The sequence below is a fragment of the Cucurbita pepo genome, chromosome 5 (genome assembly GCF_057944985.1).
Source record: "Cucurbita pepo subsp. pepo isolate OVF chromosome 5, ASM5794498v1, whole genome shotgun sequence".
Lineage (NCBI taxonomy): Eukaryota > Viridiplantae > Streptophyta > Magnoliopsida > Cucurbitales > Cucurbitaceae > Cucurbita > Cucurbita pepo.
The window spans coordinates 14583722-14608217 of record NC_141802.1 but is presented as its reverse complement, the minus strand read 5'-3'; the positions used below and the strand labels follow the sequence as shown (position 1 = coordinate 14608217).

The window sequence follows — 24496 nt, the reverse complement described above, 5'->3', positions numbered from 1 at the left end:
TAACATAATGACACGGAACTTGTTCTTATTCGCAACTTTATTGGTTGGAGATTCGAATTAATAATTTTTTTTTTTGTTGCCTAATAATTTATGTTTAAATTAACAATAGATTTATAAGAGCTGTCTATCTATTAAAATACGCTTAAAATAGAAAAGTCTCTAATAAATTCTATAAAATTCATAAACTTTTAAAAAATGTTTAATAAATTACAAGAATATATTCACGTACTTACTAGATTTGAAATTTACCGCATAAAATACAATTTTATATCTAATATAAATAAAATTAAAATATTTATTATATTAATAAATTTATTAAATACAAAATAAAAAATGTAACTCGAAAAAGGTTAGGAATTAAGTGAGACATAAATTAATGGAAAGTTAATGGAAAAATTAGGAAGTAAGTTAAAAGTTTTTTTAACATTAATTAATTTTCTGATTTTAAAAATATGAAATTCCAAATTTGCCCTTCTTTCAGGATTCTTCCAAATCTTGTTCTATAATATAACAATCTCTTCTCCGTGTCTGTTTTTTATAATCATTTTCAAAATCCTCTTCTCTTCTCCGCCATTTTGATTCTCTTCCATTTTTCTCTGTAATTTCGATTCGATCTCTGGCCCTTCGCAGCCTGATGCCGGAGATCGAACCCTACTCCGCCGGCAATAATGCCCTGTTTGGCAAGTACGAGCTCGGCAAGCTCCTCGGCTGCGGCGCCTTTGCCAAGGTCTACCATGCCCGCGACCTTCGCTCCGGCCAGAGCGTCGCCGTTAAAGTCATCAATAAGAAGAAGATCTATGGCACAACGCTAATGTCTAACATCAAGCGGGAGATCGACATCATGCGCCGTCTCCGCCATCCACACATCGTCAAACTCCATGAGGTTCTCGCTACCAAATCCAAGATCTACTTTGTTATGGAATTCGTCAAAGGAGGCGAGCTCTTTGCCAAGGTTGCTAAGGGCCGATTCAGCGAGGATTTGAGCAGGAAATTCTTCCAGCAATTGATTTCTGCTGTCGGTTTTTGTCACGCGCGTGGGATCTACCACCGCGATCTGAAGCCGGAGAATCTCCTCGTCGACGAGAATGGAAATCTCAAGGTCTCGGACTTCGGTCTCAGTGCGTTAACGGACCAGATCCGCTCCGATGGCCTTTTGCACACACTCTGTGGAACTCCGGCGTATGTCGCGCCGGAGATCTTGTCGAAGAAAGGCTACGACGGTGCGAAAGTCGATGTGTGGTCCTGTGGTGTGATTCTTTTCGTGTTGAGTGCTGGTTACCTTCCGTTCAATGATCCGAATCTTATGGCCATGTACAAGAAGATTTACAAGGGAGAATATCGGTGCCCTAAATGGATGTCGCCGGACCTCAAGAGATTTCTATCGCGACTTCTGGATACAAATCCTCAAACGAGAATCACCGTCGATGAGATTCTCAGCGATCCGTGGTTCAAAAAAGGACCAATTAAGGAGATCAATTTCTACGATGATTACGAGGTGAAATATGAAGAGAAAGACGAATCTGAATCGATGAATTTGAACGCATTCGACCTAATATCATTCTCATCTGGATTAGATCTATCCGGTTTGTTCGATAATTCGCACAACATAGAGGCGGACAGTGAGCGATTCGTATCAGCAGAGTCTCCAGAGAAGATCGTGGAGAAAATCGAAGAACTCGCTAGGGCAGAGAATTTGAAGGTGAAGAAACAAAAGGAATTTGGAGTTGAATTGGATGGGCAGAATCGTAATTTATCAATCGGAATCGAAATTTTCCGGTTAACCGACGGATTGGTAGTGGTGGAGGCGAGAAGAAGAAGTGGAGATGCAGAATCGTGTAAGGAATTGTTGAAGAAGAAGCTCAAATTTCACCTCACCGGCAACGAAGCGTCGACGTCAACATCACAACAAGATTCCGGCGACCAAAACCAGTGAGACATGTGGAATTCTTCAGAATCGAACAAAAAAATTAGGGCAGAAAGGGTGATGTTGACGATCGAAGAAGAAGATGCTGTAATGTATTTTCGATTTAAAAAATTGATGAATTTCAAGAACGTTAATAATTATAATGAAAAAAAAATGGAAAAAATAAAAAGAATTAAGAATCTTAATGAAGTAGTTAAGAACTGTAATACCCTTTAATCTGCTATTAAAAAGAATTTTTAAAAAAATAAAAGCATCTGCCAGTGGAATTTAAGGATGAATTCCCTGGTACTGCTAAGAACTCAGAAGAATTAGGGTTTTTTTTGTTTAGCCGTTTTCTATGTATGTATATTATTATGTAAATACCATTTCCTTTTGGTGTATATAAAAATCTCACCAATTCAATGCCATTCTTTTTCTTTCATTTTCTACTTCTTTTCTTTCTTTTTCATTTTCATGATTTCGAGCTCGATGGTTCGATGGTTGATGATTGGGAAGTTTTCCAGAATTGAAGTTGATATCGTTTTAGTTGTTGAGATACTTTGGGACGAAGTTTGGTTTAATAAATTTCTGTCTCGAGTTGTTTTGTCTCATCTCGTTGTCATCTTTTGAGTCGGAAAGTGGCATGCATAGAGACAAGGGCACATGAAATGGAGATGAAAGCATCATATTTGGGAGATGTGGCCGAGAAATTTCTTGACCATACCAAGCAAAATCATATATCAACTTCAATTTCACAAAGTTTAAATCTTAAATTTTATAAATGCTTCATAGTTATCATTAGAGTCGAAAAATCATAAGAACGTCAAAGGAAAAGTATCATAACCACTCTTACCTCATAATTTTTCGTCCAATATTTTAAAGTATTTTAAAGGTTAAATAGCGGGTATTTTATATAAATATATAATTTAACCAAAAATATAAAAAGATTTATGAAATGAAAAAAAAAAAAAAAAATAATGGTGACAGATTGGCAAGTGGGAAGAAGAATATGGTTTGTGAGGCTGGAAATGTTCAAATAGGAAATTAGTTAAATGATTAAAGGGGCCCCATGCTAAGCTGTAATGTTATGAACAATTCATTTTTCTTAATGGCCTTAAAGATTCCCACACCATTATTGCTAATAATACCGTCAACAACTTCAATTTCAATCCTTCGTTAAGAAAATCGATAACCATTAGCAATTTCTTCTCACGAACATAGACCTGTTCTTGAGAGATGGTTATCCATATACTGATAGCGTATATATTTCCCGAAAAGTGATGCAAAACATATAAAACATGACACTTGTTATCATTATTAGCCATGAATTCTAATGTAAGGTCACCTAATTGACACTCGAGCGATCGTACATGAGATCTTGACCTCATACAGCTCTACCAACTTAACTATATCCGGGTGTTAAATGGGTTAAAAAAGTATGCTGAAAAGTTACACAAACCAAACCTTTCAATTCAAGTGCAGAGCCACCAAGAACATAGCAGTGCTGTAAAGTTATATTTATGAATGACTTTGAAGAATGACATTTGGAGATAGGCGTTACCAATGAAATCTAAATCCCACATGATGACTTGCAAACGTGTCTCTTCCTTTTTGCCAAACTCACCAACCTTCACTTTTGTTCCTTCCAGCCAAACCCAATGCCATAACACAGCCGCGTGACCCAGAACTGTCATGAAAGCAACAGCAGTTCAAAAGCATTTGGACAATGAAGTTTATATCTCATCAGACAAATATCTTATGCTCTATCAGAGGTCTGTGGAGTTTAAAGTTTATAGGTTTCACTTACATGGAAGCAGACTTTAGAACTCCAGCTGCTTCCGAGCTTGTATTACTCTTTTGAAGCTCCTCTCCTTGATCAATCAGGCAGGATTTCATAGCCTGGCCAATGACAAGATACAGATTCTATATGTATGGATTGTTACGGATGAAGTTCGATGTACAAAACGTAATTCGGGTACTTCTTGTGAATATGTGAAAGATATAAGAAGCTGATAATAGATTTTGCAATTTTGTTGTGTAAGTGTTTATCAGAATGTAGTGTAGCTTTAGTAGATGAACAAATGTACAGAAAAGTATGTTACTAGTACAAGTTGGGGGAGATCGACATTAAGGTCCTTGCAAATCCAGGTTTTATGATTGTTCTTCGAGCTGCTACTGCTGTTGTGACACACCCTCTCGGTCCAGATATGGATCCCGATCCTGCAGTTCGAGAGGCTGATGCGGAGGCGGAGGCTGAGGCTGTTGTTGCTGCTGCTCCTGCTCCTGCTCCGGCTCGGCTCGCCATACCCATACAATATCCTGTAGAGCCGGTCTTATGTCCTCTTTTAATATCTTCTGATACTCCAATGTGTCCCCATTGGATTTTTTCATCTCCACCAAATAGAAGGATGGAGTAATCTCAAATATCTCTGTATCAATGGATAAAGGCCCCTTTTTACCCTCTGTCAGCGCCTCGAACTTCAGTAGGCCTGCTTCCTTCTTCTGCACCCGAAACCTGAGAAGTTTAGCGATATCTTCTAGCTTGGAGAGAATAACAGAGGCCGGTTTTCTACAAGTAAACAATGTTTCTTTCCTCTTTGAGTTGTCTTCAAATAAACTGGATAGATTGAACCCAGCAGAAAGGGAGATGATATCGAAAGCGTTCAACGTCGGAGGTCTATCTGGCTCTTGATTTCCATCTGCTGACACACTACTACTCTCTGATGGTCCAGAAACAGCTGCTGCATCTTCACTCGCTTTAGCATCACTTCCTGTTTCACTTCTTAACATCTTAAACCTCAATCCTTTTTTGAACCAGGAACTTTGCCTTATCATTGCTATGGAAGTTCTAGTAGCGGGGTTTGGATCAAGCATCCTCATAAGCAGCCGACGTACATCACGAGGGAACCAACTAGGGCATTTATAGTCCGCTTTTCCAATCTTCCTATACATCTCCATTAAATTTGAATCGTGGAATGGGAGATAACCTGCCAATAAGACGAACAAGACTGCTCCACAAGACCAGATATCAGCTTTTGCACCATCATAGCCCTTCCTATTGATGACTTCAGGAGCAACATAAGCTGGAGTACCACAAGTAGTGTGTAGCAACCCATCTTGGCGCTTGGACTCGGCTAAAGCACTTAAACCAAAATCAGACACCTTAAGATTCTCATTTTCATCAAGAAGTAGGTTCTCTGGCTTTATATCACGGTGATATACTCCCCTACTGTGACAAAAATCAACAGCATTGATCAACTGATAAAAGTATTTCCAAGCAACTTCTTCCCTCAGCCTCCCTTTAGCAACCTTGTCAAAGAGCTCACCGCCTTTAGCATATTCCAAGGCGAAGTAGATCTTAGTCTTGGTGGCCATAACCTCATATAGATGTATAATATTAGGATGCCTAACAAGTCGCATAATAGATATTTCACGCTTAATCTGATCTATTAGCGAAGCCTTCGTGATCTTTTCTTTATCGATCACCTTAATGGCCACGCTTTGATTAGTTTCTGTATTTCTCGCATAATATACCTTCGCAAAGGTTCCTTGGCCGAGTAATCTCCCTAATTCATATCTTTGAACCACCACAATCTGCTTATTATCCATCCCAATCTATCAAATCCTAATATTGAAAAGTACAGAACAATATCCTAATATCAACCAGATCAACAATGTAGGAGTTGATAATAAAAAAGATGCTCAACCATCTTCCCATAAATCGAGTACTGATAGAGTACGCGCTCTACGCAATACCTTGCAGGTAGATTGAGCGTTTGAAAGCACAAATCAGGTGAGGTTTCCTGATTTATGACACTGTTTTCCTCCAATGCAAAACAGGGCAATTCAACTGCATCAAAACAATTATAGATGTTTGAGAAAGGATTGTGAAGGATAAGAGTCATTTTTCGGCATTCCCTGGAAAACCAGAGAATTGGAGCACCACTGGTTTCTCTTTAATCGAAATCAACCACCACCGCCCACCCTTCAGCCAAAAGCGAGATACTCAGCAAGAGATCCCTGACGGCAAAGGGAAGTTTGCAACCATTCATATTAATGAACTTTCAATTCAGGAAAAAAAAAAAAAAAAAAAAAAATTACAAAACTAAACTCACAAACGCATATACAATCAGAATCACATCCACAACCGCAACAAGAATTTATAATCAATTATCAATCTGTAAAGCTATTAGAATTCTCCAAACATTTCAATCTACCGCTTCCCTGTTTCTGCTTCATTTTTTAATCTTCCCACTCAAATTAAGCCTCTCCATAACCAAAGAACTCGAAGGTATCTTTCTCATAGTTAGTGCAATAGATTGAAGCAAATACAACAAAAACCAGAATATTCTCAGAAAAGAAGCAACGCCTCTCTCTCTCTCTCTCTGTATCTATCTATCTATCTATCTTCGCAATAAAATTCTAACACAGTAGTAAACTGAAGAAAATCAAAATCAAAATCAAAGAACACAAAAAGAAAGAACATGAAGCAGATAATCCATAATGATAACCAAATTAAGAGTCCATAAATTCTTAATTCTTGAACCCTTACAAGAAAGTGGAGTAAATCAATTACCGTTTTGGTTAAGCGAAGAGGCGGCTTGTGGTTAAGAGCAGCAAAATCTCGAGATCGAGGATTAATGGAGAGGATTAAGATGGAAGCTTGGTTTAAGCTCATAAATTCGAAATGATTTTTCAATGTAATGCATATGGGAGGGCCGCAGAACTGGGTGCATCATAGAAAACTCGACCAGCCTGCTTTTCGGGCCGTGATCGTATACGGGCAACTGCACGTTTCTCCAAGTGAAACACCAGTTACATCACACCACCTGTTCAACAGATCCAATGACTCATCTTTAATTTTCTACAAAATAATTTTGTTTAATAAAAACACCCTTTATGGTTATTCAAAATCTAAATCGTTACTATTTTGTTTAAATTATCGAGCCTTAGTTAATATGTTATTTGGGTTTGCTAAACAAAAAGCGAGATGCGTTTAAGTCATTTTTTAGGACAACTAGTTACACCGAAAAGAAAGAAGGTAACGACTTACCCTATTTTCTTATTAAAAATAAGGTCGTCATTGCATGCATGACATGTCTATTATGCGCGAAAATGTTCATTTAAAACATTGTACAAACGATGTCATGGATTTGAACATTCGTAAAATTCATTTCAATTGAAAGTAAACATCAAAGAAATAGCGGAAACGAAATAACAATCGTTCAAAGTAACGAAAATTTTGTGATCTAATTGAAATCCTATAATTTAAACATAAATGTTACTATCTTAGCTTTGGTTCCGTGGTCTTCACAGTAATGCTTTCACCAAACATGGGTGTCTTACCTTTACGTGAAAAGAATTAGTAGTTGGGGTTGAAAAAATGCAACCACATCAATCGTGGTGGGACCTATCTTTTCGTAAAAACATCATATCATGTCCTTGGGCTCTACTTTCAAGTCTAGACATGGCTGGATGTGTGGAGTACTTTCAAGTCTAGACGTTCTCGTATATGTATCTCTAGAGCCTGACTAGTCAAGCTAGCGCACACTCATAGTATCAGATGTCACGAGGGAAAGAACATACATAATATCATGACGAACATAAACATAGTAAGGTACATGCTGGTATTAAATGTAGCAATGAAGTATCCTGATTCATCATACAAAATGCATGAGGTCCCATAACATTAAAATAGTTTCATGGCATAGCATAATTATATCATAGTATATCTGACATCATAACATAAACATAACTTAATACACGTCATACAAACATAAAACACGACATGTAGAAGCTACAGAGCATGTTTGGTTCTTGCAGCAAATAAGTCATCCAACCAAACTAAAGTTAAGAAATAATCAGACGGGTATAGGTTTTTTTTCTTGTCCGTAAAAATGGAAACTTTTTGTGGTTGGTTCTCCAATTTAAACGTTTATTCTTATCTACTCGATACGATAACACCTACTCATCACACAACTTTTATTTGTCACACCTAAATAAAATCTTTTAGCTAAGAGATTTATTAAATACTTTTTAATCCTGTACATTGATATAAAGTTAAAACTCTGCGAATGGCGTTGGTATAAAGTTAAGTCTCTCCGACATTATATGATGTTACGTCCATCGAAAGCTTAGAGATTTATTAAATATTTTTTAAATAAAAAAGTGTAATTAATAATTATTAAACACAAAATTAAAAGTTAAAACTGGTTTATCAAAGTTTAAAAATTAATATTATCATTTACTATATTTTTTCGGGGATTTGACCACAAAAAAAACGAAGAATTATGGTTTTCACCAATTCGATCAATATCTTCTTCAATGGGTCCCTTGGTGACTTATGAGTATTACCGACACTAAATGTTAACCTAATCGAATAAAAATGAATTACAAGCTATCAAGGGATCTGCTAACCTAACATAGCAAATTTAGCTTATATATATTTTTACAATTCAGCCATATATAATCTAATAAACATTAGAAAAAAAAAAAAAAAAAAAAAAAAAGAAATTAGATTATTTACAAAATGACGTCATTTCTCTATAAATTTGGTAAAAAAAGATTTTAAAAAAACAAGTCTCCACACGGCAATTTACCATTATACCCTCCGTCGTTAGAAGACAAGTCACGCGCTGTGCATTGGCCATCACAAGCATCGCTAAACGCCTATTGGACTGAAAAAATTTCCATATTTACCCCTAGGATTGTGTTTAATTTTCGATTTCCACCTCCAAAAACCAGAACCCAAAAAACTACTTGGACGGAAATTCTTAGAGCTTAGTCCGATATTCGCATCGCTGATCCTCAACGTTTCTGTTTCTAATGTTGATGGTGAGATAACAAGACGACAATGCCACAACACGAATCTTGAAAACACCGATCACCGTCACTTTCCCGGCCAGCCGAGCGAAAGTGCTAATTGGAAGTTCACCGGTGAGCACATCGGAGAACAGCTCCGACTTGGCTAGCATCCGGTCCGCCATCATCGTCAGCGTTAGGTTCATTTTCTCTGTCCCGTCGGCCGACAACCGACCGGACGGAATCGGCGCTTCTGCGACTTCTTCGCCTCTATAACTCACGACGGCGGTGCCATCGGAGTGTTGGAAGGCTACCTTATTCGGATTCTCGAGGGTGAGTTGCACAATCAGAGTCAAATTCAGATCGATGCCGAACCTCGCTGCGTTCAGAGAAATGTTGAGATCGAGCAAAGAAAGTGAATCGACGGTGATGGTGGGCTGCTTGGGCTTGAAAACTGTAAATGCTAAAATGAGGATGAAGATTACGAGCAGGATTAGGGAAAGTAATACGGCTATGCAAATGTTTCGTCGCTTCCGATTGAGAGCGGCCATTTTAGGTCTGGTTTTGGATTCTCTGGTTTTTTAGGGTTCTAATAGGGTGCGATGGAGAGAGAGATTTTAGAAAAGTAGCTGCCGAACGTCATTAATTTGCAGGTTGAAATTTACACACGCAATTAATTTGAAGAAACGCTTTGATATCCGAGTGTACATGCTGCCATGTTCATTCTGTTCGATGATCGAATCCCAAAGCAAAGTCATGAGAACTTAGGTTTAAAGTAGACAATATCATACGATTGTGGAGAGTCGTGTTCGTCAAATCCTCAAATGTTGAACAAAAGACTCAGAAGAAAATGAGTCGAACCTCGATTAAGGAGGAGGAGACGTACTTTGTTCGAGGGGAGGTGTTGGATGATGAAAGTCCCACAAGCTTACTCGAAGGCATAGTAAAAAATGACTAAAGGCGTACTTTGTTCGAGGGGGAAGGGGTTGCATGATAAAAGTTCCACATTGGCACCGTCAAAGTGGACAATATCATACCATTGTGGAGGCCTGAATAGCTTCAAAATGTACCGTATAGATGCTATTAGTAGTCAACCATACCCAAAAAAAGTTATATGCTACTTAACCGGTTGTATTGACTTTAGACATTACGTCAAAAACTTAACTAAACATAATATTTCACAAATATATGTGATACAAAATATTATAAATTATCCAATATTAAAAAATAATAATTATACAAAATTTATAACAGTCCATAAATAATTTATATTCAATTTAAAATTTAGTTTTAAAAAAATACATATTTAAAAACATAAAATATAACTCTCATTTTGTTCATGGTTGTAAGTAATATCTTTGTTTATATTACAAGTTAACTCTCTCAACTTGATATTATATATTTAAAAATATAATGATGGTAGAAATGATTGATTAATAAATATATTAAATATATGTCTATTAAAAATAATGTCGTTATCGTATACATGACATGTCTACTATGCCTGGAACAATCCCTTTATAATGCTTCATAAATGATGTCATGAGGTTAATCATATACGAGAAATTTATTTAAACCACAATGTTATCAACAAAAATAACTTAACAAGAAATAATAATAATAAAAAATTAACGAAAACAACGTAAATAACCTAATCTAATATGAGGGCTATTACACCGAATATAAATGAAACTACCCTAATAATTTTTCTTCCATGACCTGTACAGCGATGTCGTCATTGATATTAGAATTACAATGAAGCCACTTGGTTGCTCTATGAGCTCTAGTTACACGTAAGAAGTTCCACAATCATGAATTAGAATTACAGGGAAGAAATTGGGTCACTTAATTTATATAAAAAAAAATATAAATTTAGTTTTGAATAATTTAAATTAACTAAAAATAGTAAGGATGAGTGTGAACACATCAGATCCACGCTAGATAAGCCAGCCTCGAATCCAACTCAATTTTGAAAATATAAACTTGAGTTGGATAAGTCGAGAGGCCAAACTAGAATCGTACGTGGAATGTGACAAAACAATTATTATAACTTAATAAGTCGAGTAACCTTCCTTTTATATCGGAATCCAACTCAATTAAACAATGATATGTAATTAATATAAAGATCATTTACCATAAATGAAATATGTTGATAAATAGAAAAAATAAAATATAATGATTTCATAAATATAAAGAAATTTGTAATAAAAATGGTGCACAAAATTAAGCCAACAAAACTATTTGGGCTAAATTTGTAAAACGTAAGCCCATAACTGAGCCCATAACTGAGCCCATAACTGAGCCCATGACCGTGGTTAATGGACTAAGAAGTTGGTTAGATCGAGCCCAATATTTTATAGATTGCCCTATTGGATTTACATTTATTATTTTATTTGCTGTTTTAAGTTATTATTATTTTACCCTAATGGGTTTGCAATTTTAATTATTTTTTAATTCCATTTTTACCCTTCTTAACTCGAAATGACAAATGGCTATGGAGAAGAACGTTCCCGACATTTTAAGGTAAAATATTTGTCATTTTTAGTGTATAGTTCCATTAATAAATTAATGGATTTGGTCGGGGTGGAGCAAGCCTTCTTATTCAAAAGGTTTTTGAAATAATAGTTTGATAAGTTTTAGCGTTGCACCATCCAGAGGGGCAAATTTGTCATCTTTTCCTCTTCTCGGTGTCTTACCTTATTGTCATTTTGTATTTACCGACTAAAATAAATCAACTAATATAATGACAAAGATCACGGTAACGTTTATTATTTGCTCACACAAATTTGAAATAGAAAAAATAAATATATTGTTCAACATAATTGAGCTTAGAGGATTTTAGATATGAAAATATGGGTTAATTGGGTCGGCTGCAGACGTTCCGAATCTCGCCTTGTGATCCAGTGAGCGGCTCAATGTCGCCCATCTTGATCATAGCTGTCACAAAGTCAGCTTCGAAGGCATCACTGTCGTCACTGTAGAGTTCAACTAAGGAATTAGTGGATCCACCATCATGCAACACTTGATCGGAGCGGAGTAGAGCCTTTTGATCCAGAAGGTTCTTGTAGTAGTAGTTGTCAAAGAGATTTGGAGTTTCGAAGTCTAGAGGAGCACGGTTATCGTCTCCTCCATTTACTGGACAATTCCTCTGTCTCTCCTCAGCGAAGGATTCATCAATGTTGGTCTCGTTGTATATACGGTTCTTGAAAAATAAACACTTTGCTTGCCTGATCGTGTGAGCCCCTGCATGCATGCATGCATGCAAGAAAAAAAAAAGCTTTAGATTGGGAAGGCTACGTAAAGATTCACATGATAACTTGGTATATGAATGATAATACCAGATAAGGCAACCAAATCTCGAGGGGAAAGCCCTTTAGTGTTGAACCGATCGATAAGGCTGTCGAGTGTAGCGGTTGGCGGAGGAATGGCACCAGCGACATCAGAGAAGCTAGCTGTTTGGGAATCTCTTCTTCCTAATTTCACTTCCCAACTCGGCCCTCCAAGCTATAACAATTAATTTCAAAACAAAAGAATTAGGATCATCAAGTCGAGTCAAATTAGGGTTAGAAAGTGAAAACACAACTCACTGCTACAACGGAGTCCCGAGCCGAAAGAGTCAAAATATCAGCACAAGAGACAACACCAGGACAAACTTTTTCGACATTCTTCTTTATACTCTCAATCACATCAAACCCTCTAACGGATCTAACATTGGGAGCTGCAGTTTGCTCTCCAGTAAGAGTAGGAGTATCTTCGAGAAGAATAGATCCATCACAACTCTAATACACGACACAAAAATCAAGTAAAGGAAGAACACATTAACAATAATGAAACATAAGAAGAAAAGAAAAGGAGGGTTTTCAACATTAACAAAACAGTCTCGAAAGTGGACACGGAGAATTGAGTTGAATTGAGATTGTCAGATTGTCTTTTTTTTTTTTTTAATTATTTAAATTTTTTAATTATATGTTATATTAACCACTAAAATCTCATTAAAATCGATCATAAAGGTTAAATATTATTGTGACCGTATTTTGAGAATGGTTGAATTAGGTTGAAAAAAAAAAAAAAAATGTAACATGCAGACATAGCTGCTTCGCTCAATCACTGAACCTTTACAATCGGTCAACTGAATTAAAAAAAGAATCTAGCCTAACTGAACTTTAGCTAATTAATTTCCGTAATTTAATAAATTTTATCTGTAAAAAAACGAATTAAATATATGTATTTAAATAAATTATTATTGATTTATTCTGAGATTGCCACATTATTCTATATACCATTTCTTTCCTTTAATATTCTAGTAATTTTTTTAATTAGATAATAATAAAAATGAGTGAGAATAATCGAATCGAGATAAAATTATCCAATAACCTGGGCGTGAGTGACATGTGAATCCAGAATATTTCACCAGCCGAACATGAATTCTCCGTCAGGGCAATCACGGCAGCACCTCCCTGCACGGCGTAATCGCGGGAAGTTCCAATCGGAGGCGGAGAGATTGAGCGCCGACGTTGGAGGACTGGAAGATTCATTGTTTCAGATGGTAAATGATCACCAGTACGCCTCTCTCAAGCTCCGAGAGAACTCCGGTTAGTTGCTACTTCCGCTTTCTCTTTCTTTCTTGGTCTTTGTGACCTTTTGCTGCTGACTGAATCGAATTTCGTAAAATGAAATCGTAATCGTCGTTATGAATCATGGCGATAGAGAAGGCGAAGAAAGATGCTATTCAGAAGGCGGTGCGCGTTTCGGATCTGTTAGTCGATGCCGTGAATGGTGGAGTTCAGGAATCTTTTGTCAATCAGAAGTTGATTGAGCTTGAAATTAGGGCTTTATCGACCACGATTACCCGATTTATGAAGCAGACCGATCAATGGCTCGCCGCCACTCACGCTCTGAACACTGCTGTTAAGGTTTGTTCTCATTCTGTGAAAGCTGCTCTTGGTTAAATTACATAGAAACCTACATTTTAGCTGTTTATAAGCATAAGTTAACTCAGCATTGTTGCGAATGGAAGCCCTCTAGCATTGTTATTGAAGTCCACAAATTCATTCTTCCATAAGTTGAAAAGTTTTAAAGTCAATTAAATCATTTGAGCTTGAAGGATTATGGAACGGCAGTTGATAATGCTTTTGGTACTACCTGCTAATCACATTGGAGTCTAAAAGATTTTCCCTCAATAGTGGTCTAAGTGGTGCATCATGGCTTGCATACTGCCCATCTGTGTCCTACGAAGAACTTGTGGGCTATTAGACATTGAGTTATTGTGTATATTGTTAGTATTGTTAGAACTGTTTCGTATTTTTCATTTTTGTTTAAACGTTTTCTGTTAGATTCATGATAGTGGTTAGTTATTGTAACTCAGTCGCTGAGCAGAGTTTACAAAACCGGCCCCCTGTTCTCGTATCAAGAAATATATGAATAGAAGTGCAGTTTCTGAAACTTAGTCAGAGGCGTTTTGCAGCTGTTTTTTTTGTTGGTCTTCTTAAGACAACTTAAGCTATTATTCATTTTAAAATAATGAGTTCAGTAACTTGCTAGCCATTCAGCACAACTTTTGGAACCTGTTTTGAAGTACAGAAGCAAGGTGCTATTTTTCTAAACAGCTCCCCCAACTATCATTTAGGTTTCAAAGATTCTTTCTCCTTGCTTGATGGTTTGTTTTCAATAACTTGTACATCACATTGATAGAAAGAGGCAGCTATAAACTTGAAAAAAATACTTTTCAAGCTCGTACAAGTTATGAACGTATTAAGGGTAAAGTGAAAATCAGAAAAGGTATCAAACTCCTCAGATTCAAGGTGGAAATAAATAAGATTTTTCCACACGGCATGGAGCTCTCTCCCTGACCCTCCCCCCCCCCCCTTTTATCACCAGCTTCCCCCTTCCTGCACCTATACATCCATGATTGATTCTGACAGTGTTGCTTTATCTTCTTATAAATATGCATTAGTCTAGGAACATAAGAATCCCCATTCCCTAACAAGTGGGAAACTGATCAACTGGAATCCTCTATTGTTGTTTACAATAAACTTTTCACGATGGCTGGTACAAGATAGCAAGAGCTCTCCACCGACATACAAGCTGTTACTGTTCTATGAACCCTTTGAATAAGACAGAGCCCTCCTTTGATATGAAGACAAAGAATGGGGGTTGAATTAGAATCTAAAACCTCTCGGCTCATTGATGGGATAATGAAACTTTCAAATACATATGAGACGCTTGTGGAGGTTTCATTGAAACATTGAACAGAACCATGTCTAGAATGTATTTAATGGACACATCTAAAAAAATCAAGGGCAATGGAATTGGTTATTGGTTTCCTAGCTGTTTTAAGTCTGTCGTCTTCATCTGAATGCCCATTTATATCAACATTGATCCTTTCTTCATTATGGACAATTACTTGAGTTATTTTGGCTGGAATCCATAGCTCCATCCCCTGGCGACAATCTCCGATAAAAAACCCATCTTCATAAGTGTGATGTTGACAATTCTGCAGGGGTTTTGGGACTGTACCCTTGGGGGCCATGTCATGAGGAATATGAATCTTTTTTAACTCCTTCATTGAAAGTGCATCACTCATAGATATTCTTCTACAAAATGGCCTGTACACATGTTCTGATTTTAGACACTCCCCAACACCCACTCATATTGATTGTTTCCTTTATCAAAAGGGGTGATGGAAAAATTTACAAATGCATCAGTTAGATGGCTCTAGAGGCCTACATTGGTCCATTTCCCCATTCTTTTATCATTTGGTTGCTCTATTTGATGTCCTACCCCCTTTTGATTCGAGAATATGTGGTCACAATATCATTCTTTACTCTCTCTTGTGGAATATTGGTGGAAGAATACACCTCTTCGTGGCTGTCTGGGACATGGTTTTATCTTGAAACTTAAAGGCCTTAAAGCTATTGTGGAATAGGAACACTTTTGGGTACATTACTACCCAAAAGAATCAGCTAATTACAGAAATAGCTCTCATCATCGACAGCAAGGAAGAATCTAGGGATTTTCATCCCATTCACAAAATTCAGAGGAATTTATTAAAAGAAAATTTACTAAAAAAGAAATCCTCTCGAGCCAAAAAATGCAAGATAAAGTGGCTTAGAGACGGTGACATAAATTCCTCTTTATTCCATCCAATTATGGCTACAAAAAAAGTGGAAAAATTCTAAATCACAAATTCTGTCTAAGAATAGCTGCCTCACTTATTCTGAAATTGAAATCAAGTTTCGCTCCTTCTTCACCAATCTTTATACCAAGAAACCAGGATCTGGTTCTCTTCCAACATCTTTCAATGAGATTCTCTTACTGCACAGCAAGCTTCGCTTTTAGAAATTGGTTTTACTGTGAAGATTAAATCAGCGGTATCAGGTTTGGGCTCCAACAAATGTCCTGGTCCGGATGGGTTTACAGCTGAGTTCTTTAAAATGTTTAGGAACATCCTTAAAAGTGACATCTTGAGTGTGGTCCAGAAACTTGTAGGAACAGGCTTATAAACGCTGCATTGAATGAAACCTACATTTGCCTTATCTCAAAAAAATGGACTCGCATACTGTAAATGACTAGTCCGGTCAACCTCACTTCTTGTCCTTACAAGAACATTGTCAGGGTACTCCCAGAGAGCTTAGAGACGGTTCTTCCTCTCATCATCACTGATTTTCAGTAGGCACTCATAAATTGTACTAGATACATCTTTTGTGACCAGTTAACTTGTAGTGAATGGATTTCTCATCAAACTAAACATTGAAAAAGCCTTTGACAAGGTGGATTGGTCCTTTCTTGATAATATTCTAGAAGTCAAAGGTTTTAACCCTTGATGGCACAAATTGATTAAGGGTTGTATATCCTCGTCAAATCTCTCCCTCCCTTTCTTTTTATCCTGATTATGGATTGCTTTAGGTGTCTTTTGATTCAATTGGCATCCTCGGGATCTATAAAGGGGCTTGAAGTTGGTTCTAGTGGCTGTAACATCACGCATCTCTAATTTGCAGATGATGCACTACTCTTTTCATCTCGTGAGCATTGGGCTATCCATAACTTATTTGGTATGGTTCACGCCTTTGAGAATGTCTGAGGTCTCAATATCAATATTTGCAAAACTGAAATCTTGGTCTTACCTCGGTCTTCCTTTGAACAACAACCCAAAGCTTTCTTCTTTTCCCACAGTGGAAAAAATACGAAGGATATTAAATGGCTGGAAAAAAACTTTCATATTTCCAAGGGAAGATGGCACACACTTATCCAAGCGACACTTTGTAACCTCCCCACCTATTATATCTCCCTTTTTGAGATGCAAAACAAGATTTTCAAGTCCGTTGAGAAATTATCTTGGACCTTTCTTGGGGGAGGACATGAGGGTTTCCATGTTTATGTCTTCTTCATGAATACTCTTTGATTTCTTTCCACCGATTCCAAAAGATGGAATCCAAAAGAAAACCATAATGAGATTTTTTCATAGCAAGACTTTTGTATTCTTAAAGGAGTGGTAAGCTAATGCCATGTCCAATAAATCGTTTACCTCCCTAGGAAAAGTGAGATGCCATCCAATATTTTTTGAGAATCCCTGTAAATTTTGTAAATTTTGTGTCTTCTCTGTGAAGACTGATAGAAACTGGTTGAAAAGAATGACATGAATGTCATAATCTTGAATATGTGAACTAGTACAGCCTACCAGATCTTTTTTGCTTTCATGTTTTATATGTATCTTCCTTGTGTTTTTTTCTTTTTCTTTTTTCATTTTGATATGTTATCGAGATAGTAATTTGATGTGTGTTTATATCATAGGAAATTGGAGATTTTGAGAACTGGATAAAGACCATAGATTTCGATTGTAAGAGCATCACTACTGCCATCCATAACATTTACCAAGACTGAAGTACTCGTCGCGAAAGAGTTAACTGTCCTTTCCTTCACCGAGCTCATTCCGGTGAGTTGAAAAAGATATAGATCCTCACTCTCTGTTTTAAGTTCGCTGAATGTGTGCCCCCATAACATGGCCTGATAAGTTCTTGTGATATAACGATACAAAGGTGCAGCATATCCAGATGGAAACTCCTATAGAAACTTGGAGCACCTCAGTACCCAACTTGGCTGCTACCTCACTAACTCTGTAAAATAATTTGTCCACTCTTCTTTTTTCGAGTTCATTGATTTGTTCCTTATTTTAACACTGTGGTATCAATTTGTCTATTTATTGCTCATGTACGCTATCCATAGTTATCAGAAATATTTGTTGGGTTTAAAGTGTTTTGATCTAAATTTATTATTGACCACAAAGTTCCTATGGCTTAATCGAATCATCTCCTTAAATATGCTACACTCTTCTTCTCCATTTTCTGACTTAGGTTTCTGAGTTTGGTTCTTCACTTGGGAAGCATCAAATTCCATTGCTTTTGGGTGATGATGGATATGAAGAAATGCATGAAAATGATAATGGTCGAAACAGGTGAGCCCTTTCTTGCTTTTAACCGAAGGCATACATTGAGTTCGAGTTGGAACTGTTTTATCTAATACTAGTATGCGCGGCAAGTACTTCTGCCTCATCCTGTTCCTGAACGGGAGGTACGCTTGTCTCCTTGTTACATTGCCTTTTTCTATCCTTATGGTATGAGACATCAAGCTGCATCGCCTTCTCTTTGATAATAAGGGAGAAAAGGTTTTAATGCACCTAGGGCGTCTAAGTGCCCCTTTTTTTGAGGGGAGCCGGTCGGTGTGGTAGAGGGCGAACAAAGGATAGTGTGCTTGTGTTGAAAGCGAGCAAGCGGGTGAACAAATCATCAGCCAAACAGGCCACTTGGTAACTAGGAGCAGCCGCAGCAGCCCCGAAGGTCGAAACAGGCCCAATGCTGGTGAGTTTCAAGTTCTTGACTTTGTCCACTTCTAATATTTCTGTTCATTAAGTGAATTACAAATTAAACAAAAGTTTCCTTCATGGTGTTGCTTCATTCTCTTTTGTGGTCAAGTCAAGCCCTTTTTTTATTTTTTTTATTTTTTTGGAAAAAAAGATCTATTAGTTTATATTGATCAAACATAGCTTTCAAGGACTTGCAGCCTCGAGATGAAGCCACGTGGAAGAAGTGGTACTGCTCGCCCTTATTTTTTTAATAAAAAATATTATAAAATCAATAATATATTTAGAGAGACGGTGGTTTTCCCTTATATATTTTATTATTTTCTGAAATAAGTATTTGAGTATATGAATTTGAATTACAATTAAACTATGTTGACTTTGAAGACCCTCTAAATAAATTAAATTAATACTTCTATTATTTTCTCCATTTCTTTTCAATTAAATCAAACTAATTATAAGTTAATATCAAATTTTGAAGTTCCATAATTATTGCATCATCAATTTTATAAAAAAATAATCGATGTCTTATTCTATAAATTATATTCATTTACATCAATATTAAACATTGCATTTTTTAATCATATTTCATTTTGGTCAAAGCCTAATATCGACCCATAATAATAATGATAATAATAATGGTATGATGATGATGATGAACAGGTTGAGTTGAGGGTGAAGCAGGCTCCGGTCAAAGTCCGTGGTTTTGACCAAAATGAAAATGATTAAGAAAATAAAATTGGAAAAATTTCTTGTTCCACGCGGTCCAATTCCAATTTCCACGCGTAATCTTCTTCTTCTTCTTCTTCTTCTTCTTCTTCTTCTTCTTCTTCTTCTTCTTCTTCTTCTTCTTCTTCTTCTTCTTCTTCTTCTTCTTCTTCTTCTTCCTCTTTGTTTTTGAATTCAAACCTTCCCATGGTTATGGAGTTCTTCTTCTCCAGTAGAGTCGAGGAGGATCCCACCGACGGCCGTCCCAGACTGCCGGAGAGTACGGCGCCGCCCATTTCATCTAAGTTCAGTTCGACTCCGAACCCGAATCCGCCATTGTTGTCGGCCATGTCTCAGCCTCTGTTCTCCCCTTCTTCCTTCTTCACTATCCCTCCAGGGATCAGCCCCACCCAACTTCTTGATTCCCCTGTTCTTCTTACCTCCTCTAATGTAAGTTCTACATTTAATTTCGTTCTTTTTTATTTGTTTTTTTGGTCTCCTCTTTGATTTCATCACCAACCGCTGCTCATGATTTTATCTGCAGTTTCAGGCATCGCCGACCACCGGAGCAATTTCGACTGGCCACCACCAAAAGAACATGAAACAAGAACAACATAACTTAGCTGAGTTCTCATTTCCTCGTACAAATCCCACAAAATCATCATCTTCATCATCAATTATGTTTCAATCGTCTTCAATGGTACGATGAACAGAAAAGACAAGAAAAAAACATGGAACATTCAAAACCCATTCAAATCCCTTCTCTTTTAACCTCTATTCCATCAAGTTCTTCAAATATTTTTCTTTCAATTCTTTACCAAATTTAAAACACAAACAAATTCTTAAAAATTGTTTCCTAACCATTTTGTTTTTTTTAGTTTACTTTTCCTAAGCTAATCCATTAATTTTTACGTGATTAGAATTTATTTGAAAAGCATAAACATTGAAAAACCAGAGTTTTTTTCTCTAATTTGAGAATAGATATTCACACGTGAACCCTTTAGATTATTATTATTTTTTAATGTTTTCTCTATAATTTGATGAACCGAACTAAATTGAACTGGGATCTCACAATTTGGAGAACATCTCAATGTGACAAAGGAGTTGCATTTAAGATTTTAGCCCAAATTCTTCTCTCATTTGCCTTATGGTCCAATACTTTTACGTTGACTTTAATTTTCCTTATACCTTAAGTTTGTTCTCATAGTCCAATTTTATACCGTACCACTAGTCCTCGCTTCCTATTTAAAATTTGATTTAAAATATTTTTATATAGAACCTAATAACACAATGTCTATTTGGTACTTGGTACTTGGTACTCGATTATTTTCATTGTCCGTAAGCTTGCCCATCAAATTGGTCGAGATGAGTCTAGTATTTCATAGGTTTAAAATTATCCTTTATTTCATGTTTTTGGACTTAATCTTAAGTGCACCAAACTAGTCATTGAATTATTCTGACTCTAAATTTCCAAATTTTTAGTTAACTTAAGTTGATTTTGTCGTCCCTTTACAGCAGCAAAATCCGCCATGGGTATCTCAAGCCGCCTTCAATTTCCCGCCGGAGACCACCGTGAACGGCGGTTCGAAATCCGACCAGCACCCACAATCTCAACCAAAAAACAGAGCATCAGACGACGGGTATAATTGGAGGAAATACGGCCAAAAACTTGTAAAAGGAAGTGAAAATCCCAGAAGCTATTACAAATGTACGCACCCTACTTGCCCTGTTAGAAAGCAAGTCGAAAAATCATTGAACGGCCAAATCACAGAAATTGTTTACAAAAGTAAACACAATCATCCAAAACCAGAGTTCCCAAGAAGATCATCATCGGCTTCTTCTTCCTCTTCTTCATGGCTATCACAAGCTTTACCTCAAACAATGGCGGCAGAGCCAAAGCATTCAATGGCCTCTGATTCCATTCCGACGCCGGAGAACTCTTCAACCACGATTGGGGATGATGATTCCGATGAACTTGATGCAAAAAGATGGTTTTTTTCGAAACCCCATTTGATTTTATTTGAATTTTTTCAAGAAAAATCTTGTTTGATTCACATTTTTGTAGGAAAAGCGAGAGCGAGAACGAAATTATATCGGTCGCCGGAGGTAAAACGGTGAGAGAACAGAGGGTTGTGGTTCAAACGATTAGTAGAGTTGATAAACTAGACGATGGATATTGGTGGAGAAAATATGGACAGAAAGTTGTGAAGGGAAATCCAAATCCAAGGTAAATTCAAACATTTACGTACTCAATTATGGTTTAACATATATATATATATATATATATATATATCTTCCGCCACGCCTACGCTCTGAGCATGATCCGCCGCACATGGGTATATGCTTGGGGTGTGGGCGTGGCAGTCGGAGGCTGAGGGCGGTTGACGGCGGCGGTGCGGTGGTGGAACGCATACGGTGGTGGGTGGAACACTCTAGCGCGTGCCCGCACACCCCACCTCCCTCCGCGCCCCCTCCACATGCTCCAACATATTTGATAATTTATTATAGGCGAATATTTTGTATGATCATGATTGAAGATTCTATTACGATATATCATAATTATCGTATTTTATCATTTATTATAAGCAAATATCGATATTAAGCTTTCACTACAGTTTACCATTATGAACCATAGGTATCAAATTTGTCAAAATAGATAAATATCTTGTATCTATTTATTATTCATTTCATTTGGTATATAATTTATTTGATTTTATAAATGATTTGGGTTTTAACAAATATTATCACTAAGTTTGATTAAATGATTTAATCATAAAAGTTTATAATTTTAAAGTTGATCAAAAGCTATATTGATGAACTTAGGAGCTACTACAAGTGCACGTACGCAGGCTGTGGAGTGAGAAAGCACATAGAGAGGGCGTCCCACGATTTAAAGGCAGTCATCACTACCTACGAAGGCAAGCATAACCATGAAATTCCGGCAGCCCGCGGCGGAGGTAGCAGACCAGTATCCAATAATCACGGCAATGACAACGGTCATGCATCAAATGGCAGCGGCGGCGACGCATGGCCGAGTTCCGAGATTTCTGGTGGCGATGATGGATTCTCTAACATGCTGTGGAGGACCAAAGAAGAGGCCGCCGATGAGATTTTCCGGTCGTTGTTAGACTGATAAAAGAGTGTTCCTAGGTGGTACACTCATGAAAGTAGGTTTATGTTTATAGTTTAATTAATTAACGTATGTTTAGTTAAGATATACTTACAAATATATGCTTACACGTTAATGATTTGTATTAAGACCGTGTTCGAGTTTAAATTCAAACGTCTAATTTGTTTGATTAAATGTATAAATCTTAATAAAAAGATAATATGAATGCGTGTCGCTAAAATGTTATCTTTAGTGACGTTGACCTTTGTTGCTACATTTGTCGATTTTGCTATGTAGTGGTAGATTTGTGTGTGATATTATGAATGCGTGTGCTAAAACGTTACCATTAGTGACGTTAGAGCAATGATATTTTAAGCTATATGTTACCGTAACTATAAGGTAGCAATCTAGTTATACCGAAGCATGAACATATAAATGAACTTTATAGGACTTTTCTGGGTTCGTTCTAGTATCATAACTGAACGATAGTCATAGAATAAATGTTATTTTTAAATTTCCATTGGGCTGTTTTGGATTCGTTCCCATATAAGAGGATGAATTCTCTCTCCATGACAAGCTTCTTAAAATTTCTTCATTGTAGCTTCTTGTGATTCAACTATGCTTTATGTCAAGGTTGTACTTTTTCAACCCTGCGACATTGTGATCTTGACACGTTCATGATTAGCTTTAAGGAAATTTAAGCTCCATATTCATTTTTCGCCCGATTTTGTGGCTTCGTCAGACCTTAGGTGAGATTTGTCTTCGTCAACTGAACATCGTTCGGGAGGAGTCCAAGCTTGTTCGGCCACACACATCGTCTACGCGTGCATGTTCAATCATTTGCGACACAATCGATTTATCTCTATACTAGGCCGAGTCATCCCGCTTGACCTTGCCTCTACTCGGGGCTAACGTCTCTTAATGTAACGTTGCTTCCCATCATCTCATGTTGATTCCCAATTAACATGGTCCGTATAATCTTGATGTCATCCTAAGTCAATGGGTGTCATCGGCCATCGCAACTCACTCGTTCATGCCATTGAGAACGGGCCCATGTGTCGTTATAATCATCGAGACATCTCGAACATCCATCCATCCATCCATCCGGGTTCTATCAAGGCGTTGACCCTTTCGTGTCCATGCCATGTCATTTACGAATATCATTTCGGATAACGGGTGTATAATCCTACCTCCGACACGCGAGAAGAGCACAATACCAGCACTCCTGTGACTCTCAGTACTGTCCTTGAAAGACCAATTTCAAAGGAAGTCACCCAAAACACTCGTCTTGGAACACCCGCTCTCATTGTGACACACACATATGACATAGGATAGCTTGTTTAGGCCACAAGGCCCAAGGGTGGTGGAGAGCTAACAGGGCCCAGGGGTGGAATGCTCTTGAGTAGACGTGATTTTAGCGAACGGGCATAAGGTGTCGTGGAGCATTCATCCAATGTCCGATTGACACTAAATTTGACGAACATTCATATTTTATATCGACAGACTTAACTCCAGAAACACATATCCAAATTCCTTTCAAAACCCCAACTTTTGAGGTTAAGACCCAAAGCCCTATTCGACCCTTCAACAAGCCTATCTTTAGCACTCTTGTCTACTCGTTATCCTCAGCTTACTTAACCTCGACTTCTCTTCAATACCCACAAACCCGTGAATGAGGCCATCATATATTCTTTTTATGACTATTATTGATCATGTGGTCCTGTTTTGTTTGTGGAAAAACATGAAGAATATGGATAAAGTGGAAGAGTCTCCCAATTTCTCCGCCGGAAACTATGATCTATGAACTCAGATCCTCTTTCTCCTCAACAATGCCTCTCTTATTTCTTTATTATTTCCATTCAACATTGCATGTGCACTCTTCTCAATCATCCACTCTTCTCAACATTCAGCTTCTGCAACACTCACATGCATGCATAGTTTAGATTTACCTAAGGGTTAGGGCTAAGTCTATGTGATGTGATCCATCTCGAAACGAGCGAAAAATTTCCCTTCTTATAAGAAATGGAGGGCCGAGTTAAAAAAGAGATTTTTTCGTATTAGTTAAATGGGGATGAGATTATTTTTTCCATTCTCGACCCTGCATCCGCTCCACCCCACTCGC

General features: G+C 37.2%; 6 protein-coding genes across 12 annotated transcripts; 3 read left to right on the top strand and 3 right to left on the bottom strand.

Annotated features, from left to right (window-relative positions):
• The first annotated feature begins 532 nt into the window (after positions 1 to 532).
• Positions 533 to 2331, top strand: SIP4 (SOS3-interacting protein 4). The gene has a single exon (XM_023677867.2). It carries the CDS (start codon positions 635 to 637, stop codon positions 1931 to 1933), a length of 1299 nt encoding a protein of 432 aa, XP_023533635.2. The 5' UTR covers positions 533 to 634; the 3' UTR covers positions 1934 to 2331.
• Positions 2332 to 3903: 1572 nt separating this feature from the next.
• Positions 3904 to 6636, bottom strand: LOC111795756 (CBL-interacting protein kinase 2). Of its 2 annotated transcripts, none has more exons than XM_023678322.2 (2): positions 6480 to 6636; positions 3904 to 5923 (listed from the first exon to the last, which is right to left on the bottom strand). In XM_023678322.2, exon 2 carries the CDS (start codon positions 5510 to 5512, stop codon positions 4076 to 4078), a length of 1437 nt encoding a protein of 478 aa, XP_023534090.2. In that variant the 5' UTR covers positions 5513 to 5923; positions 6480 to 6636; the 3' UTR covers positions 3904 to 4075. The 2 variants fall into 2 exon arrangements, with proteins under 2 accessions (XP_023534090.2, XP_086980125.1); XM_087123999.1 differs by having other exon boundaries at positions 3904 to 5753; positions 6480 to 6621.
• Positions 6637 to 8416: 1780 nt separating this feature from the next.
• Positions 8417 to 9583, bottom strand: LOC111796093 (late embryogenesis abundant protein At1g64065). Its single transcript, XM_023678783.2, has one exon. The coding sequence runs from the start codon at positions 9253 to 9255 to the stop codon at positions 8677 to 8679; it is 579 nt and encodes a 192-aa protein (XP_023534551.2). The 5' UTR covers positions 9256 to 9583; the 3' UTR covers positions 8417 to 8676.
• Positions 9584 to 11545: 1962 nt separating this feature from the next.
• On the bottom strand, positions 11546 to 12605 carry LOC111796111 (peroxidase 4-like; the record flags this gene model as incomplete). Its single annotated transcript, XM_023678805.2, has 4 exons — positions 11546 to 11947; positions 12043 to 12208; positions 12292 to 12483; positions 12570 to 12605. Coding segments are annotated over 4 exons (780 nt in total), but the record flags the coding sequence as incomplete, so codon positions are not given.
• A 447-nt stretch (positions 12606 to 13052) lies between these two features.
• BLOS1 (GCN5L1 family protein) lies at positions 13053 to 18888 on the top strand. Of its 6 annotated transcripts, none has more exons than XR_015421123.1 (5): positions 13053 to 13296; positions 13412 to 13617; positions 18055 to 18155; positions 18240 to 18558; positions 18761 to 18888. XR_015421123.1 is itself a non-coding variant. In XM_087124000.1 (4 exons), exons 1-4 carry the CDS (start codon positions 13125 to 13127, stop codon positions 18262 to 18264), a joined length of 504 nt encoding a protein of 167 aa, XP_086980126.1. In that variant the 5' UTR covers positions 13053 to 13124; the 3' UTR covers positions 18265 to 18654. The 6 variants fall into 6 exon arrangements, 2 of the variants coding, with proteins under 2 accessions (XP_086980126.1, XP_023534753.2); XR_015421122.1 differs by having other exon boundaries at positions 18752 to 18878; XM_087124000.1 differs by lacking the exon at positions 18761 to 18888 and having other exon boundaries at positions 18240 to 18654.
• Positions 18889 to 19351: 463 nt separating this feature from the next.
• LOC111796227 (putative WRKY transcription factor 26) lies at positions 19352 to 22569 on the top strand. The gene is made up of 5 exons (XM_023678984.2): positions 19352 to 19715; positions 19810 to 19965; positions 20781 to 21256; positions 21331 to 21492; positions 22089 to 22569. Exons 1-5 carry the CDS (start codon positions 19473 to 19475, stop codon positions 22396 to 22398), a joined length of 1347 nt encoding a protein of 448 aa, XP_023534752.2. The 5' UTR covers positions 19352 to 19472; the 3' UTR covers positions 22399 to 22569.
• Positions 22570 to 24496: the final 1927 nt, after the last annotated feature.

Bases quoted from the DNA above. Each gene is read 5' to 3' on its own strand.
- SIP4 (XM_023677867.2), top strand. From the start codon at position 635: ATGCCGGAGATCGAACCCTACTCCGCCGGCAATAATGCCCTGTTTGGC.
- LOC111795756 (XM_023678322.2), bottom strand. From the start codon at position 5,512: ATGGATAATAAGCAGATTGTGGTGGTTCAAAGATATGAATTAGGGAGA.
- LOC111796093 (XM_023678783.2), bottom strand. From the start codon at position 9,255: ATGGCCGCTCTCAATCGGAAGCGACGAAACATTTGCATAGCCGTATTA.
- BLOS1 (XM_087124000.1), top strand. From the start codon at position 13,125: ATGAATTCTCCGTCAGGGCAATCACGGCAGCACCTCCCTGCACGGCGT. The intron at 13,297-13,411 runs GTTAGTTGCTAC...TCATGGCGATAG, and splicing joins CAAGCTCCGAGAGAACTCCG to AGAAGGCGAAGAAAGATGCT. The intron at 13,618-18,054 runs GTTTGTTCTCAT...TTTCTGACTTAG, and splicing joins CTCTGAACACTGCTGTTAAG to GTTTCTGAGTTTGGTTCTTC.
- LOC111796227 (XM_023678984.2), top strand. From the start codon at position 19,473: ATGGTTATGGAGTTCTTCTTCTCCAGTAGAGTCGAGGAGGATCCCACC. The intron at 19,716-19,809 runs GTAAGTTCTACA...TTTTATCTGCAG, and splicing joins TTCTTCTTACCTCCTCTAAT to TTTCAGGCATCGCCGACCAC. The intron at 19,966-20,780 runs GTACGATGAACA...GTCCCTTTACAG, and splicing joins TGTTTCAATCGTCTTCAATG to CAGCAAAATCCGCCATGGGT.